We start from the raw sequence: 15,421 nt of genomic DNA, 5'->3' as shown, positions 1-15,421 counted from the left end.
ATATGACAGTGTGCATTTATCACTGGATTGTGAACTTTCCAAGAACAGTTTTGAGAGAGATTATTTTACAAGCTTTACCAATCTGTGGGTTTTACCTTTGCTTAAGATCCCTCTACTCCTGGTGTTATAAGTGGCAATGCTTTTGTTGCATGAGTAAAGAGAAAAAGGAACATTATGCAAAAGGTGGATGCCACTGGCATGATGAACAATATTGAGGCCTCTTATACACATGGCCTTAGTGGTTCAGTGGATTTGTTTATCTCATAGCCTGAATTCAAACAGCAAGTGACTTGTCATCTCTTACCCCAGGGGCCATCTGTCCACAGCATAAAGCTATCGTAAGGTTAATCATCTTCTGTGTAGAAGAAGCATTGGAAAGGAAAAGTTTTTAAGATTAAGGCACATGAGCACAAATAACTACATCCGCTGCATGTCTGTTCAAGCCAGTTGTCAGCATTTCACTTTCATACCTACCAAGATCCTTTAAATTTAAAAATTCATTTCAAATAGACTCAGCAAAAAGAGCTGGGTTGGTTTTTTTAAATGAATGTGAAGTCCAGGAAAGGTGTTGAGCAGACAACTGCAGGAAGTGACAGAGTGCCGTCCTTCTCTGAGGAAATTACTCCCTTACACGCAACAGTAGCAGGCAGTTCTGTAGCACAAGCTCCCCCATACTCAGTCCTGACCTGACGGATGAGAAACTGATTCAATCTCCAGGCTTATTTGGTCCCTACTTTCTAGTTATCGGCTATTGCCAATTAGCTGACTATGATGGTTTAATGGAGCCTAAGGCCAGAAGGGACCATTATGATCATCTAGTCTGACCTCCTGTGTAACACAGGCCATAAAACTTCCCCAAAAATAACTTCTAGAGCATATCTCTTGGTACAATGTCCAATCTCTATTTAAAAATTGCATTGATGGAGAAACCATTGGAACAATTTACCAGTTACTCACCATTAAAAATTTATGCCTACTTTTCCAGTCTAAATTTGTCTAGCTTCAACTTCAGCCATTCGTTACTGTCATACCATTATCTGCTAGATTGGAACACTCATTATTAAATATTTATTCCGTGTAGATGCTTAAAGACTAATCAAGTCACCCCTTCTCTTTGTTAAGCTTAATTGACTAAGGCCATAGCTGCAGGATGGGAGGGTGGGGGCTATATCCTGGGAACTCTGAAAAAGTTTTGGGGATCAAGGTGAATAATCTGCTGAACATGAGCTCCCTGTGTGGTGCTCTGGCCAAAAGGGCTAATGCAATTCTTGGATGCATAATCAGGGGATTTCCGAGTAGGAGTACAGAGGTTATTGTACCTCTGTATTTAGCACTGCTAGGACTGCTGCTAGAATACTGTGTCCAATTCTGGTGCCCGCAATTCAAGAAGGATGTAGAAAAGTTGGAGAGGGTTCAGAGAAGAGCACCGAGAATGAACAAAGGATTAGAAAACATGCCTTATAGTGAGACACTCAGGATATATGTTCTTTGTTCCTAGATGTATATACATTTATGTGTAGCCTTATTAAAATTCATATTGTTCAATTGTGCCCAGTTTTATTAAGCAATCCAGATCTCTCCGAATCAGCAACTTTTCTTCATTTACCATTCCCCCACTTTTTGTGCCATCTGCATACAAATCACTGGAACTTTGGTTTCTTCCAGGTCATTGATTTAAAAAAAAAAAAAAAAAAAACGCATAGGGCCAAGAACCAACCCCTGTGGGACCTCACTGGAAATAGACCCTCTTGATGATGATTCTCCATTTACAGTTATATTTTGAAACCTATCATTTAGCCAGTTTTTAACCCATTTAATGTGTGCCATGTTAGTTTTATATCATTCTAGTTTTTAATCAAAATGTCATGCAGTACCAAATCAAACACCTTTCAGAAGTCTAAGTATATTACATCAACGCTATTATCTTTATCAACCAAATTTGTAATCTCATCAGAAAAAGATATCAAGTTAGTTTGACAGAATTTGTTTTCCAGAAATCCATGTTGATTTGCACTAATTACATTACCTTCCTTTAGTTCCTTATTTAAGTCCTATAGCAGCTGCTCCATTATTTTCCCCAGGATCGATGTCAAGCTGACAGGCCTATAATTACCCAGGTCATCTCGTTTACCCTTTTAAAAAAATTGTCACAACATTAGCTTTCTTCCAGTTTTCTTGAACTTCCCCAGTGCTCCAAGACTTATTGAAAATCAACATTAATGATCCAGTGAGCTCCTTGTTGTAATTTACATTTATATAGCTTTGTCTCCCTTGTCCCAGAACACTTCACTAGTCTTAACAAACTGATATACAATCTATACCAAACTTCAGTGTGGTGTGGACATTAGGAATTGGACTGTGGAAAGAAAACAGCCATAATTACTTTGTCACTGCTATGCTGGGCTGGATTTGAGCTGTTAAGCCATATCCAGCACCCAAACTCCAGAGCCACCCAGTGCCCACAGAAGTACTGGTTGAATTGTTCCTGCTGTGGCCTTCCGCTTGCAATCCTTATTCTACATTAGCTCTGCAGTTGTGGTGGGGGGGTTGTTTTTTATATACCTTGGTTATCCTCAGGGGATCCCACTGTCCTTCCACCCAGGAAGCTGTAGCCCAGGGGTTCTCAAACTGGGGATTGCAAGATTATTACATGGGGGTTGCAAGCTGTCAGCCTCCACCCCAAAACCCCACTTCACCTCCAGCATTTATAATAGTGTTAAATATATATTTTTAAAAATTAATTTATAAAGGGGGTCGCACTCAGAGGCTTGCTGTGTGAAAGGGAGTCACCAATACAAAAGTTTGAGAACCACTTCTGCAGCCCTTCTGGGTTGCTGCTTAATCACCCAGATGGATACCTGAGTCATGGGAAGTCTCCTTTCTCTATCACCTACTACAGCGAATCAGAGCCAAGTGAAGGTTTTCAAACAACAACAGCAAAAAGTTTTAATCTGAAACTTTCACCAGAAATGTTAAGGTTTTGTTTTCCAAATGTTCCCTTTTTGCAAAGTTAGATATTTTTAAAAAAATAAATAAATAAAAATTGGTTCACTTTTCCTTCACCAGCTTTCTCTTTCTCTTCCTCCAGCCCTCTGGCCCACCCTGTCTGTCTGTCTGTCTTTCTTTCTCCATTACATAAAATGGAAAAGGGAGGGGGCAGGAAATATAAAAATGAATATACAAAAAATTATGCCTTTTTAAAAACCTGCGGAATGAATTTTCCACATTTTTCGTGAAGAATGTCTTCCATTGTTTTGACGACCTGTAGTGGAAATGCTGATCCCACAGTAATCTGTAGCTCTAACACAAGAAAAATCTTAAAATGAATGTATCAAAGATAATTTTGGAAGTTCACTTAAGGTGTTGGGTGGTGGTAGGACTGGCCCTCCCTCCCAGTCTGTCTATGATGTAGTATCCAATAGTGCAATGGAGCATGTCCCCTTATTTCACTCCATATACAACACAGAGGCATAAACATCAGTGAGCAGCTCTGCACACAGGAGTGCAACAGATGGATTGAATTTGTTTGTGTTTAATCCATGAGATTAGTTATTTGTTCAAAGATTTATATTTTGTACAATTATGTCTTACAAAAGCAAGAAAGAGTTTAAGACCACACATATATCTTGCTTGGACAATTTAACTTTGCTATTTAAAGGCACAGAGGCACTATATTTATGGCCTATTACAACAATCTGTAACCCACAATAACCCCCCTTTTGTGTCCTGTGACTAGAGAAGTGTTAATGGGCAACTTCACCTTCACTGGTCTCTTAGCATATGTGTTAACTACTTATGATAAACAATCTATTCCACCGTGGATTTAATTCTGAGGCTCTGAGGGCTTGCCCATGCTTAAAATGCTATGTTTTAGACACTAGCTACAGCAAGGGGAGGGGTTCTCCTGGAGAGGCAATAGCTAGGTTGACAGAAGAATTCTTCCATCCACCTAGCACCAACAATGGGATGCAACACGACTTCTGAGGGTCCCTAGCCTCCGTTTGCTGAAAGCTGGGAATGGACGACTCACTTGATTGCCTGCTCTGTTCATTCCCTCTGAAGAACCTGGCATTGGCCACTGTCGGAAGACAGGATATTGGGCTAGATGGACTGTTGGCCTGACCCAGTATGGTCATTTTTATGTTCTTAGGACTGGTTGGTTTAACTATGCTGCTCATAGTGGGACTTTTCACAACCCTCACCAACGTAGTTAAAACGACCTAATTTTCTTGTGCACACCAGGTGTGAGACTCTTTCCCAGACCTTAAGAGCTCTGTGTAGCTCGAAAGCCAGGGTTGGTCTGCACTGGGAACTTATTTTGGCATAGCTACGTCTCAGAGGGTGTAAAAAATCAGCACCTCTGAGATGTAATTAAGCCGACCTAACTGCCTTAGTGTAAACAGTACTTGGTTGACCCAAGAATTCTTCCATTGGCCTAGCTATTGCCTCTCAGAGAGCTGGATCACCTATGCCGATGGGGAACCCCTCCTGTCAGCACAGGTGGTGTCTACACTGAAGCGCTAAGCAGCTAAGTTACAGTGATGCAACTCTGCCAGTGTAGCGTTTTAAGTGTAGACATAACCTTGTTTCTTTTATTACAGAAGTTGGTCCAATAAAAGATATTACCTCACCTATTTAAAGATTAAGTTGTTTATATTGGTATGTAAAGCATTAAGTACAGCAATGATTAACGTTGCCGCGCTCTAATTTTTCCTACTGAATGTCTGAGGAGATGTCTAAGGACATTCATAGTTTGCCTATTTCTTAATTTAATAAAGTAATAGAGACAAACTTTTGAGAGAGCTTTTTGTAAGTTCAAAAGTTTGTCTCTCACCAACAGAAATTGGTCCAATAAATGGTAGTGCCTCACGCACCTTGTCTCTGTAATGTCCTGGGACCAACATAGCTACAACACTGCATACAGCCATCAAGCATAAGCATTCCTTAGGGTTTAAGACTATCATGAGCTTGTAGATGGCATTTTTCTTACTCCAAAGGATTTCTTTTGGTAAATACATTGGTCAGCTCAAATATTTAATCAAATTGTGGAAAGATTCTCAACTAGAGTAACTGAAATTACACTAGATGGAATGGAAAATTACAGGCTAGGCCAGCCAATAGATAGAAGGGGGACTATAATAGGAGTGATATGTAAAAGAGAGACTTCTAGCTATGTAGATTATTAGAAGTGTTCATCAGAATATTTCCATTATAATTGACTAACTGTTTTTGCATATAGCACTTACTGCTGAGAATTTACTTGTTCCACATGACAGAGTGGGTGTAGCCTAGAGCTGGCTCAGCACTCTGTACTTCCTAAGGGTCTCCCCATCTGCTGAATAGGGAGATAATTGATTAGTTCTGGATGATTAACCAGTCAATAATGTGATTCAGTTAGTCTGCTATGGACCATTAAATGGGCAACGGGAAAGTAAGGGGGAAAAGAGCTGGATGGAAAGGTTAAGAATCTGAGAGATGAGACTTTTCTCTCCCTTCCCCCCCCCCCCCCCCACATCTAAGGGATATGCTCAAGCTTCGGAAAAGCCATATGGTGATAGGACATGAAGCTGCATGATATGCTGTAAATAAAATGCACTGTTGTGAACTTTATGTAAGGGTGTGTGGAGACTGCTTGCAAAGAGAAATTCAGAGTGGGGGAGCACACACACACACACCCCATGACATGCCAAAATGCTGCAGTTCATTCTTCAGAAAATTCATTTTGTTTAAGTCTGAATACTTTCCTATGAGTGGTCGCTTTACAGGAAGACTGCCTCTGGATTAGTGGTGCAAATAAACCATTTAGACAAACTTTTTGGTAAAGTGCAAAAAGTAATAATCACATGTGAACACTTCACATATTATATTTTTGAGATCTTTCTATTAATAGCTGTTATGTCAATACCTAAATGAGTGAGAGTTCTGCTTAATCCATAAGATAAACAGATGCTTTGTGACAGATGTGCCACAAATAATACAGTGGAGGCTCTTTCTCCCTGCTTTCAAGACAACAGCAGCATTTCTGACAGGTTTCAGAGTAACAGCTGTATTCACAAAAAGAAAAGGAGTACTTGTGGCACCTTAGAGACTAACCAATTTATTTGAGCATAAGCTTTCGTGAGCTACAGCTCACTTCATCGGATGCATACTGTGGAAAGTGTAGAAGATCTTTTTATATACACACAAAGCATGAAAAAATACCTCCTCCCACCCCACTCTCCTGCTGGTAATAGCTTATCTAAAGTGATCACTCTCCTTACAATGTGTATGATAATCAAGGTGGGCCATTTCCAGCACAAATCCAGGGTTTAACACGAACGTCTGGGGGGGGGGGGGTAGGAAAAAACAAGGGGAAATAGGTTACCTTGCATAATGACTTAGCCACTCCGAGTCTCTATTCAAGCCTAAGTTAATTGTATCCAATTTGCAAATGAATTCCAATTCAACAGTTTCTCGCTGGAGTCTGGATTTGATTAGCAGCATTTCTGAAAGCTTAGAACTGAAGCCTAAAGCTTGTACCGTTCTTAGCAGTCTCCTGTAGGTTTTACCACATATGATCCCATAGGAAATCAGTTGGGGATTTTGTTGAAGAGATGCTGAGCAGTTGAACTGTGAGATCTAGTTCAGTTCAGAGCCAACCTAGCTCATCTTGAGTTAATGAGACGTATTGGAGTCATGTGATAGGCAGGGCTGTCTTTCCTCTCAGTTGTTTACATTAGCATTGGAACCATTATCTTTTGTTATGAGAGAGAGTTGACATAAATGAAGATCAACTACAAGAATATTCCCACAGCCTTTTCTTATGGTGGTGATTCAGTGTGTTCAGTTAATGATTTATTTGATTGATAGGTATTGGTGTTCTAAGGGTTACGTCATGGAAGGCTTCAGAAATAGAGAAGGTTTTTGAATCGATTGGCTTCTTAGTTTAAATTTTGCACGTTGATTTATTTCCCTGTTATGAATATTCTATTAATTTCCCACCTCTCAATTTTTTTCTCTTGTGTCTATGTGGATATGAGATATTTCACCATGTTTATTCCCTCCGCCCTCTCCCTCCCCTCCCCCTTCCTCAGACGTTCTTGTCAACTTCTGGAAATGGCCCATCTTGATTATCACTACAAAAGGTTTTTTTTCCCCTGTTCTCCTGCTGGTAATAGCTCACCTTAAGTGATCATTCTCGTTACAGTGTGTATGGTAACACCCATTGTTTCATGTTCTCTATGTGTATAAATCTTCCCACTGTATTTTCCACTGAATGCATCCAATGAAGTGAGCTGTAGCTCACGAAAGCTTATGCTCAGATAAATTTGTTAGTCTCTAAGGTGCCACAAGTACTCCTTTTCTTTTTGTGAGAGTATATGTACAGTGTAGGTTAATCCAGTGTGTATTTATTTTTTCTGTAATATATTGTGTTGCTGAGGTGGGGTGGAAAATAGTTAAAGATTGTAGTAACTGGGAGTGTAAAGGCCTATTGCCAGGCCCTTCTATGGTCTGATCCTACTGCCATTGAAGTCAATAGCAATGACTTCAGTAGGAGCTGGGTCAGATTCATACTGAATTGCTGGGATGGGAGTGTGAGCACACAAGAGGGAGAAAGCAAAGGCTCAGTCCCTCTCTCAGTGAACTCAGAGTCAATTACATCATTTCCATTGGTCTCACTAGGTATGAAGATGAATCCTTGGTGATCACTGGTGGTGATTCTATTGCAATACCATCTGACATTTAATTTTTAAAGTCAGGATGGAAAGAAAATATGCATGAAAAATTTGGGCCTGATTATGCAAGCTCCTTCCCAGAAGTTATATAGCATCTTTCAGCATTGGTTCAAAATGGAGAAACAAATAACTACTCTCTGCTTGTAATGTTACATCCTTTCCTTTCCTCTCCAACTTTTGGTCTGCTTTGTCTATTTAGAGTTTAAGCTCTTCAGGGTATGGACTGTCTTTTATTCTGTGCTTATATGAAACCTAGCAATGAGGGCTCTGTCTCAGTTGGTGTTTCTAGGTGCTACTGTGATACAAATAATAGTTAAATAAAAATATAAACAAGGAAAAGGCTGTTTAAAACCAAGATGAGGGAGGAAGTCATTGCAGTTGAATTTGTTCTTTGCCTTCAGGTCTTGGAGGTGTTTTTTTAATAATAAAGCTTTTTTTTTAAAAGCTTCACTTTTTACTAACCCACTTTAAAATGTCTCCTTTTTTTTTCTTCCCCTCCCCCCAGATAGCGAAGAGCTTTACCTTGCTAAAGCAATTCACAAGTCGTTCCTAGAAGTTAATGAGGAAGGTGCCGAAGCTGCTGCTGCCTCAGGTATCTGACTCTGAAAACAGGAACTCAATTATGGGTCTGGCTGTCCTATATTAATTAGTATTTTAAAAATGTCTTGGTGCGGAGCCGAAAAGCTGAGCGCAATACAGCATGAGGATGTAGTCTGGCAAGTGTCCCTCCTTCCCGGAGAGGATGCTGGAAATTGAAAATGCCAACATTTTCTTGATATGAGTGTGTCATAAAGTGTCTCAAGTGCTCAGTGGAAAATATTGCTCCTTTCTCCCATTTCCTTTCTAATGAGAGGTGGGAGGGTACGTGCTGCATTTTTGAAGATAGATTTTCTTTCTGAAACTTGAATCTTGGCAATTTGGAATGGTTGTGGTTATTTTATTTTCCCCATCTTGTGTGATTTGCTAATTGAGAAGGTCTGTGTGTTGTCTCCAAAATGGTTAGAAGTACCTCAGAGACATTGTTGTGTTTTAATAAGCACTTAAACAGGGGTGTGAGCTGGGATGCAATAGCTGGAAAAGGCTAGCTTACCAGCAGTGATGCTTCAGGGGCCAGATGGTGAAAGTGCTTGGTTGTCACAGACAAATCTTGATTGTCCCTCTTGCAAATGAGTTACTTCATTTGCCAACTTGCTTGCATTATTATGTGATTTCTCTCCATAAGTACTTGTACTATTCTTCGAGCAAGAGAAAAGCAGCATCCTTTATAGTCAATCCCAGTGATTCTTTTGAGCTTGACATTTAACATTCATGTGGGCAGAGATTATTGGCATGCATAGGTGTTTTTTTTAACTGCCAATGCAGTCAAAGTGAAAAAGTTAATAAAACACTTGTAAATAATAAAGCCTTAGTGAAAACCTTAGAAGATTTCCAAATATAAGAAAATACCAAATGGCCAAAGTCTGCCGGTCTCCTCATCTATTTTGCCTTTCTCTTTATTCTTTAAAATAGAGTAAACAACAAAGAGCTAAATTAAAAATGGCAAGGTCAGCCCACACTCTTAACTCGTCTATTTAATAAGCAGTTAATGTGAGTACCAGGGTCAGGCTTAGAGCTCTGTCTAGCACAATAATGCATTTTCTACTGTAATGCATTTTCCTTTGAAAGGGAATGGCCTTCATTATCCAGAGGTTCTGCCTTTTTGTAAATTATAAGCTGTTTCATCATCACTGGAAATAAATTGTGCCATTGCCCATTGTTAATCCTTCTCCGAGCATACATAGACATGTAATTACTTTGTAAGCCTGCTTCCTTTTAGATTAGAAGTGTCATGCTATTTGGTGACAGTGCAGTCATGTAGGCTTTAATTCCTATTCAGGGGCTTTACAAATATCACGTGTGAAGAAGTTAACATGCTGTATAGAGGGAGAGTATGGGGAAGATAAAGCAATACCTGACATGCTGCTTGTGTGTGTTCTCTCCCCGTTAGGAATGATTGCCATTAGTCGAATGGCTGTGCTGTACCCCCAGGTTATAGTCGATCATCCATTTTTCTTTCTGGTCAGAAACAGGAGAACAGGTAGGTGTATGCAGTTTCCGAGCTGCTTTCTCATTGTTTACAGTGAATCCCCATCAGACCCATGCGGCAGAGGCGCTCTGTTTTGGATCAATAAACTGGTCTCAGAGAGTAATTTTTTTCTTTACTTTCTGCTCTGCAATGCTTTGTGTTGAGGGATTTTAACTAATCTCTCATAACACACATTCCTTTAACACTCCTCCCAACCCCAACCTCACACAGGAATAGCCTGAAAAATATTATTGCTCTTTTTTGGTAAGGGATCGTTGGAAAAATTCACCAATAAACTTACTGAGGGCTGAGGCAAAATTGTCATTGTAATCCTAAACAATAGCTCTATGTTTGACTTCATCAGGGGACACAGTCCTGAATCCCCTTGTGCAGTCAGCATTCTTTGAACATACCCTCTGACTTCAGTAAGAGCTTCACTTTTGCCCCAATACTAAGTGATTTCCAGAAAGGACAGATATTGCAGTTATGAATAATTCTCAGGTTCCAATGGTATATATTCTGTGGCAGGCAATGATGAGAACAGTACTTGCTGGCAATACAGCCTCTGATGAAGCAATGTTTTGGTTTGATATTTGTAATTTATTCTTGGTAATGTTGTGGATGTGACTGGATAACAAACAGCATGTTACTATGTGGCCACACAGGAGCTGGAGCGGTCTGTTATGACATCTCGCCTAGTCTGGAGCAAAATTCAGTCGCTGCAGGTCACAAGGGTTTTCGTGCATCGGAGATCAGTCTGGCCCAGCATGTGCAAGATCTGCTTTCTTATTATTAAACATTCATATTGCAGTACTGCCTAGAGTTGGGGGCCCGTTGTGCTAGGTGCTGTACAAACATTAAAAGCCTTTGTCTCAAACCTTGCATATGGTGAGCTAGGTGTGTCCAAGACGCCCTACCAATGTACTGTCCAAGCGGATTTAAGCTACAGTGAATTAGTGAATCACATTACTTCTGAATGAGGGCATCCACACAGGGTTTAATACACGATAACTTATGTCCATTTACTGAGTGTCCCCTTAGAGACCCTTCCAGAGAGATGGGGAAGGGGAATCTGATGGGCGTCACAGAAGGCTACAAAACCCTCAATCTGATAGTGTGTAGTGAGCAATTTATGCACTGTGCTATATGTGGGGACTGAATGACTGAGGACAGTAGTACTTGTATATACAACTTTTTGCCTCTTTGTATCCTTCAAATGAGAAACAAGTCCAGTAAAAGACCAAAGTTTCATTCTTTTTGGAGTCATAGGGAGCCTTGCCAGGGAATTCAATGGTAGCAGAAACATGAAATTATCATGAAAGTTGCCTGTGGGCAGGTGTCCACATTTCAGTTGATCCTTCTTGAGATCCTCCACCTAGAAGCCAAGGACTGAATGGATGTGGACACTGAACTACCCATTGACATCAGTGATGGTCCCTCTAAAGCCGAATGAAGTCAATATGCATCTTTCTATTGATTTCAGGGGCTTTGGAGCAAGCCTCTGGAGTGTTGAGGTGCATTGTCAGGGCAGTGGAGAAGTTTTCACTGCTTCTGTCTGCGCTGTACCTGTTCTGAGTACAAACAGAGGAACTCATTCTCCAAGGCTATCAATCCATCACCTCTCATGGATACTAAACTCAGACGTGTGCGTGTGTACGTACGTACATGCATGTGCGCACACAATTTATAAACATTGTGCCCTATAAAATCTGTATCCTTATCAGATGATGAATAAATCACAAATAACTTCAAACAATGGAGAGTGGTTTAGAAGTGTATGTCCTTCTTTGTGGTTCTGATTTGTGTGTTCTCTCATTGGTTCAGGTACTATCTTGTTCATGGGAAGAGTCATGCACCCAGAAGCAATGAATACAAGTGGCCATGACTTTGAAGAACTTTAATAATGCCACACACTAAAAAGGAGGGAAATAAGCACACTGAGTTTATAATTGATATATTTAAGGTTTGCTGTGTTTTACAATGTACCTTAAGACACTGTTGAAATACTTCCATATTTAACGTGGTTTAAATTACAAGCCAAGTTTATGGAGGAAAGCTTTCAGTATTAAAATAATGGTTCTGTTGCTGTCATTGTGATTGCTGTGTCAGTCCTTAAAATAAAATTGTATACATGTCAACAGCTGTGTTTCTTATTTTAGTGAATTGTACTGCAAAAGTTTAATTCGTAAGTACTATATTTGTTACACCTCAAAGCTATCATGATCAGTAAGACTAGACTAGAATGTCTACAGTTTTTTAAATATTACCAGTGGCAAAACTTGATAAATTATTCATCTGGTTTTATTAATTATTTGAAAAATGTAGTCTCTCTTGAAATATTTGCAAGCAGAATGTAATGTCTTGTAATTCATTCATTATTTGAATGCTCTTATGCAAATCTTTTTAACTCTCTGGATTGATTGTGAACTGTTCTGAAAGTAAGTATTTAGTATTCACTGTGCTGGTTCGTTGTGATGGTTCAGATAAGACTTGTGGGGTGAAATCCTGACCTCTTCGATGTCGGTGTAAAACACCCACTGACTTCAGTGGGGCTAGGAGTTCGTGCGTGGTGACATATAATCTGTTGGATAACTGTGGTAGCCCTTCTTCTGTTAAGACTCCCACATGTGAATCTAAAATGCTGTTTTTATGAATACTCCTGCATGTGACTTTAAAAATTCACTTTCCGTGAATGCTGATGCCAGTAAAACTCAAATTGCATGAATGTTTGTGAATAGTGAGCACAGAGCATGACTGAACTGAAATCATTTACATAGTCACATAAATATTTGTGGATATTTTCCCGCCTCGCTCCTCCCCCACCCCAATGTTTGCCTGGCTCTACTCACTAATTCTATCTCCACAGCTCTCTCACAGTAGTGAGCAACAAGAGCATGTCTACAAAAAAGGCTCTTTCAGATAATCCTAAAATGTGTGAAAATGATGTTCAGTTTGTGAAATAAATGTCTAATGAAATCTAATCCTCTTTCTTCCTAAACTTCTTACTGAGAACAAAGTGCCAGATGGAACATAATGATACATGCCCCACTCTAAATATGAGATGGGATAATAAATGCCACACCCACTCACAGGAAGGAAGAGAAAGTACCCGCCAGTGCCAGACGCTGACATATAATTATCACTTCCCACATTGTGTAAAATATAAAATGAACTGTAATTCCTAACAAAGGTGAAAGGGAAAAAGAAAGAAGGTGGTAGGGCTGGAATCCAGTCTATTGCAGAAAATAGAGTCTGCGGGTAAGAGGCAATGTGGTTCCTTCTTCCAGTCAATAGGAATTTTGCCTTTGAATTCAGTGGGAGCAAGCTGAGGCCTAATTTCTGAAAAAGGTATTGGCTGAGCTTTAGGTGGAATTATTCACATAATTTCCTGGTATGTTTTCAGTTTAAACCAAGCCCTCGCAGGCACTTCTTACATGCTGTACAAGGGAAAGAACGTCCAAAACTTGGCACTTTGTTGTTCGTGGGACACTCTCTCATGCTCCCAGGCTCAAAGCTTGAGCCTAGTGCTCAGGCCAAAGAGCTTGATGAGTGCTGGGAAGAAGCGTTGAGAGGAACGAAAGGAAACTTAACTGAGCACGCACCTCCCAAGCCATACTGCAGGATGACGCTCTCCATGGAGGCTAGTTACAAATGCCTCATGGAAACTGGGCAGGAGGATCCACTGAGTGGCTGATACGCCCCCCACCCCACCCCACCCCCTCAGGCAGGCTGAGCCATTTGAGCAACTATCTAGCAGCACCTTCTGCCGTGGAACTACCCCAGTACTGCTACAAATTGGCCTCACAAAATTTCTTTATGTATTGTGTTCTGGACTCTGAGTAAGAATTTACAACCTCAATATCGCCTCCACAGAGAATCCTATTTCCTAATCAGCCCCCAAATTAACTCAGAAATTGGAATTTATATTTCCATAGAGTCCAAGGCCAGAAGAGACCATGGTGATCATTGAGTCTGACTTCCTGTATACTTTGTTTCCTTGGTCCTGCTTTAGCACAGGGGGCTGGACTTGTTGACTTCTCACGGTCCCCTCCACCTTATATTTCTGTGATTCTATGATAACACAGGCCATAGAACTTCATGCAATAGTTCGTAGAATTTTCCCTTTGGAAAAACATCAAAGCTTGATTTTAAAATTGCCAGTGATGGAGAATCCACCATAACTCTTGGTAAATTGTTCCAATGGTTCATTACCCTCACTGTTAAAAATGTGTGCCTTGTTTCCAACCTGACTTCTATACATTGTATTGTGTTAAACCTTTCTTCGCTAGATTGAAGAGCCCATTGTCACATATGTTTCCCCATGTAGGTACTCGTAAACTGAGCTCAAGTCACCCCTTAGCCTTCTCTTTGTTAAGTTAAATAGATACTCAAGGAGCTCAATCAGTATAGGGCATGTTTTTCTAATCTTGTAATCATTCTTATGCCTGTTCTCTGAACTCTCCCATTATCAACATCCTTCTTGAATTGGGGACATCAGAACTGGACACACTGTTCCAGCAGTGATCACACCAGTGTCAAATACAGAGGTGAAAATGACCACCTACTCAGTATTCCCATTTATGCATCCAAGGATCGCATTAGCCCCTTTGGCCAGAGCATTGCACTGGAAAGTTATGTTCAGCTGATGATCCACCATAACCCCCCAATCCTTTTCAAAGTAACTGCTTCCCAGAATAGAGTCCACTTTCCTGTAAGCATGGCCTACTTTCTTTGTTCCTAACTGTATAAATTTTAAATTTAGCCATACTAAAATGTATATTGTTTGCTTGCACCTATCTTAACAAACGATCCAGAACCCTTTGTTTCCAAGACCTGTCCCACCTATTATTTACCACTCCCCCAATTCTTGTCATGGGCAAACTTTATCAGTGATTTTATGTTTTCTTCCAGGTCATTGATAAAAATGTTAAATAAGATGGAGCCAAGAACTGGTTCCTGCAGAACCCCACTGGAAACATAACTGCTTGATCATGGTTCCCCATTTACAGTTACATTTTGAGACCTATCAGTTAGTGAGCTTTTAATTCATTTAATGTGCACCCTGTTAACGTTATATCATTCTAGTTTTTTAATCAAAATAGCATGCGGTACCAAGTCAAATGCTTTACAAAAGTCCAGGTATATTGTATCAGCACTGTTACCTTTATCAACCAGACTTGTAATCACATCAAAAAAAGATGTTGTTAGTTTTGGCAGGATCTATTTTCCATGAACCCAGGCTGATGGGCTCTGATTATATTACCCTCATTGCAAGTTACCTGGACCTGTTGATTTTAAAGTGTTTAAATGTACTAGCTGCTGTTAACATCCTCCTGAGATACCAGTGAAATGGAATGTATGCTCATATAACATGACATCATTTTTCCCCTAATACATAACTGAAATATTTATTGAAAACTTGTGCATTTTCTGCATTACTATTGATAATTCTACCATTTCCATCTAGTACGACCAATATCATTACTAGGATTCTTTCTGTTTCTAATATAGTTAAAATGTCCTTATTGTCCTTCATTCTGCTGGTCATAGATTTCTTCTTGTGTCCCTTTGTGTCCCTTATCAATTTTCTACAATTCATAGCTTCTGATTTATATTCATTACTATCTAGTTCTGTTTCTTC

The 15,421-nt window shown here is 39.9% G+C and overlaps 1 protein-coding gene across 1 annotated transcript in view; it reads left to right on the top strand.

Annotated features, from left to right (window-relative positions):
• Positions 1 to 12,761, top strand: part of SERPINI1 (serpin family I member 1) — an 80,573-nt gene extending 67,812 nt beyond the window's left edge. Inside the window, exons 7-9 of the mRNA XM_048864007.2 lie at positions 8,221 to 8,307; positions 9,703 to 9,792; positions 11,605 to 12,761. Of these exons, the coding sequence (XP_048719964.1) occupies positions 8,221 to 8,307; positions 9,703 to 9,792; positions 11,605 to 11,681 (254 nt within the window). The 3' untranslated portion in view covers positions 11,682 to 12,761. The remainder of the gene's footprint in view (positions 1 to 8,220; positions 8,308 to 9,702; positions 9,793 to 11,604) is intronic.
• The last annotated feature ends 2,660 nt before the right edge of the window (positions 12,762 to 15,421 follow it).

Source organism: Caretta caretta, chromosome 9 (assembly GCF_965140235.1).
Source record: "Caretta caretta isolate rCarCar2 chromosome 9, rCarCar1.hap1, whole genome shotgun sequence".
NCBI classification, from domain to species: Eukaryota; Metazoa; Chordata; order Testudines; family Cheloniidae; genus Caretta; species Caretta caretta.
Note: the sequence above shows the minus strand (reverse complement) of the source record. Positions and strands in the feature narration are given on the sequence as shown.